This window comes from Sinocyclocheilus grahami, unplaced genomic scaffold, assembly GCF_001515645.1.
Source record: "Sinocyclocheilus grahami isolate Dianchi unplaced genomic scaffold, SAMN03320097.WGS_v1.1 scaffold636.1, whole genome shotgun sequence".
In the NCBI taxonomy this organism is placed as follows: domain Eukaryota; kingdom Metazoa; phylum Chordata; class Actinopteri; order Cypriniformes; family Cyprinidae; genus Sinocyclocheilus; species Sinocyclocheilus grahami.
The window spans coordinates 699,761-702,888 of record NW_015505815.1 but is presented as its reverse complement, the minus strand read 5'-3'; the positions used below and the strand labels follow the sequence as shown (position 1 = coordinate 702,888).

General features: G+C 35.4%; 1 protein-coding gene across 1 annotated transcript in view; it reads left to right on the top strand.

The window, feature by feature from the left end:
• The first annotated feature begins 2,220 nt into the window (after positions 1-2,220).
• Positions 2,221-3,128, top strand: part of LOC107558212 (uncharacterized protein C10orf12-like) — a 7,800-nt gene continuing 6,892 nt past the window's right edge. Inside the window, exon 1 of the mRNA XM_016241836.1 lies at positions 2,221-2,231. Coding sequence (XP_016097322.1) covers positions 2,221-2,231 — 11 coding nt within the window. The remainder of the gene's footprint in view (positions 2,232-3,128) is intronic.

The window sequence follows — 3,128 nt, the reverse complement described above, 5'->3', positions numbered from 1 at the left end:
CTGAAACATGGCAACTAAACCCAAAGAATTCACAATGTTTTATTATAATAATGTTCTCATTAGAATGTTATATACACGACATTCCCAATCATAGTTATTAATGTTGTGCACTGCTGTTTGAGCTGCGTGTGCTGAGCTAAAGATGATCACCGGTAAACTGAAGCGCTCTTTTAACTTAACCAAACGCATTCTATATGAGATAAATCAGATATACATCAAATAAACACAATATTACAACGTACAATTGCACAAAAGGCTGCAAACGAACAGCGCGCATCTGAAGTGTCTCTGAAGGAAATAATGCATTATTTATCGGCTTTAAGATATCGGCCAAATTTTCTTATTGGGCCGATACCGATAACAGAAAAAATGACCATTTATCGGCCGATACCGATATGGTGGCCGATATATCGTGCATCCCTAATAAAAAGTTATATAGTCACCAAAAAACGATTTCAGGATGATCTCAAAGGCTATTCAATCATGAAATTGGGAAGAGGTGTGTGATGCTGTTTCAGTGCTGTCAAAATAAACAAATGATTCTGACATTTTTTGCACTGTATATAATATACAGTTTTTAATTATGAAGCATTATAGTGAAGTATAACAATGTTTATTTTCATTTGACCAATTTTACGAACCACAAATCTTAAACCCAACTTTTTTCATCAATATAGTGAATCTACATGTTAAAAGTGTTACTTTTTCTTTCTTTTTCTTTATATATATATTTATTGTTATTTTTTGAAGGTGAACTTTTCTATATATTTTCTGTAATAAAAACATTCTCATATGAATATTGTTTAGTCGTATTATCTTTGTGAGGGGTCATTTTTATTTGTACACAATGTATGTCTTTGGTATTTTCTACAAAGTCGGCTATGAGATTAGTTGTCATTTCATAAGACTCACCTTATGTACTTATTTCAGGGCAGAAGACTTCGCTTTAAAAGTCTACTGAAGTGCTTTGAAAGAGCTCTTCTGTGTTGTCGTAATTTCAACTGAAACAGAAAGACAGGGCGGGACATATTGAGCAGCCCCGCCCCCTTTTTTAAATAGCCAATAGAGTTTTGTTTTGTCACAGCTTGGGCCAGAGCTGCTAAAGCCGCATTTGACAGCGTATGACAGCCAGTCTAATAACGGTGCTGTTGTAAATGGTGAAAGACATTTGTAGGCTTGATTGTACGTTATATGCAAAAAATTGTTTAAATAAACAGTAAAAACAAATTATTAAAAGAAACAAATGATTACCAGAATTTTTGGGCTCATGTTATTGGTCTCCATCTGTTTGACGCAGTTAGTTTGAAGCACCTAATAAAAAGCATGTCTCATGTTTATAACAACTTGGATAATGCACTTTTCCCGCGGAAGTTCTCTTTATCCTGCATTATTTTTCATTATTTGCAACAACAAAATATATTGATATAAATTGTATTGTCTTATCCTACATCTCATTAAAATAAGTTTACAAAGTCTAAATATCACCCAGACCTACCGTCTCTTTAACTGATAATCAGAAGTAAGCGACGATCAGTTATACGCATAAAGACTCTTGCTGGTCATCACCTACTGGTGCAGTGTTGTAACTTGCTGAAAGTGTCACTGAACGAATAACTTTTTGAACTGATTCAGATATTTAACTCCCTGAAATGAATCTAAATCCCCAACCATAGCTGCTGGCCATTTTCATTGTTTCAGTTGCCAGGGAGAACACATACTGAAAAATGGATACCATGAATGCACTGTTAGTCACTGTGTGCTTTTATGGCAGATGCGTTTATCAAATGTACAAATGTATACATGGGTAATAGAAATACTGAAAAACTTTGCTATTTTCCTGACCAGTGAGTGGCAATGTCGCCAAACTTAGCACCAGATCACGGTAAAGGTCATGTGAACCAGATGGACCCTTTACACAAACTGTGATGTGTTTTTATTTTTATTAACATCATTAATCTAGAGTTTATTTTTATTTTTATGTATATTAAAAAAAAAGAAACTAGGTAATGCTGCTGAGTGAGAAATTAATACAACGGCTGAAGGAGTGACGGCAAATTTGACATCTGTCTATCTTCTAACCATAATCTCTTAATATTTGTTTCCTCTTTTGAAGGTCATAGAAACACTATCACAGTTTCTCTCTCTCGCTATTGGGAATAGCTGCTGGCCATTTTCATTGTTTCAGTTGCCAGGGAGAACACATACTGAAAAATGGATACCATGAATGCACTGTTAGTCACTGTGTGCTTTTATGGCAGATGCTTTTATCAAATGTACAAATGTATACATGGGTAATAGAAATACTCAAAAACTTTGCTATTTTCCTGACCAGTGAGTGGCAATGTCACCAAACTTAGCACCAGATCACGGTAAAAGTCATGTGAACCAGATGGACCCTTTACACAAACTGTGATGTTTTTTTTTTATTAACATCATTAATCTAGAGTTTATTTTTATTTTTATGTATATTAAAAAAAAAGAAACTAGGTAATGCTGCTGAGTGAGAAATTAATACAACGGCTGAAGGAGTGACGGCAAATTTGACATCTGTCTATCTTCTAACCATAATCTCTTAATATTTGTTTCCTCTTTTGAAGGTCATAGAAACACTATCACAGTTTCTCTCTCTCGCTATTGGGCCAACTGAAAATGCATAAAAATTGATTTGTTCCAGTTTCCATTCACCACTATACAAGTTTACCTAACTATGATGGCTTCCACATCTTAAAACCCCAGAAATGTAAAAAGGGTCCATTTGGTGATTTTGGTGAAGACTGTACAAAACTTCAAAGAGAAATGTAATGAAATGTAGTTGTATGTTCTACTCTTATTGAATGATCAACATGACAAATTCATAGCATCTGGTCCAGCCAACTGGGGATGATGAGAGAGCTGGAGGACAAAAAACAATGTTACTAGACCAAAGGGTTCAAAGATACAACCAAAACAATATCCTCTTTGAGCTGGTGGTGGCACTAGAGCAGTGATGGGCAAACTTGGCCCTTCCAGGCCACTTTCCTGCAGAGATTTGATCCAACCCTGATATGACTCACCTGCCTGTAGCCTTCTAGTAGTCTTGAAGACAATGATTAGCTGGTTCAGGTGTGTTTGATTAGGGTTGGAGCTAA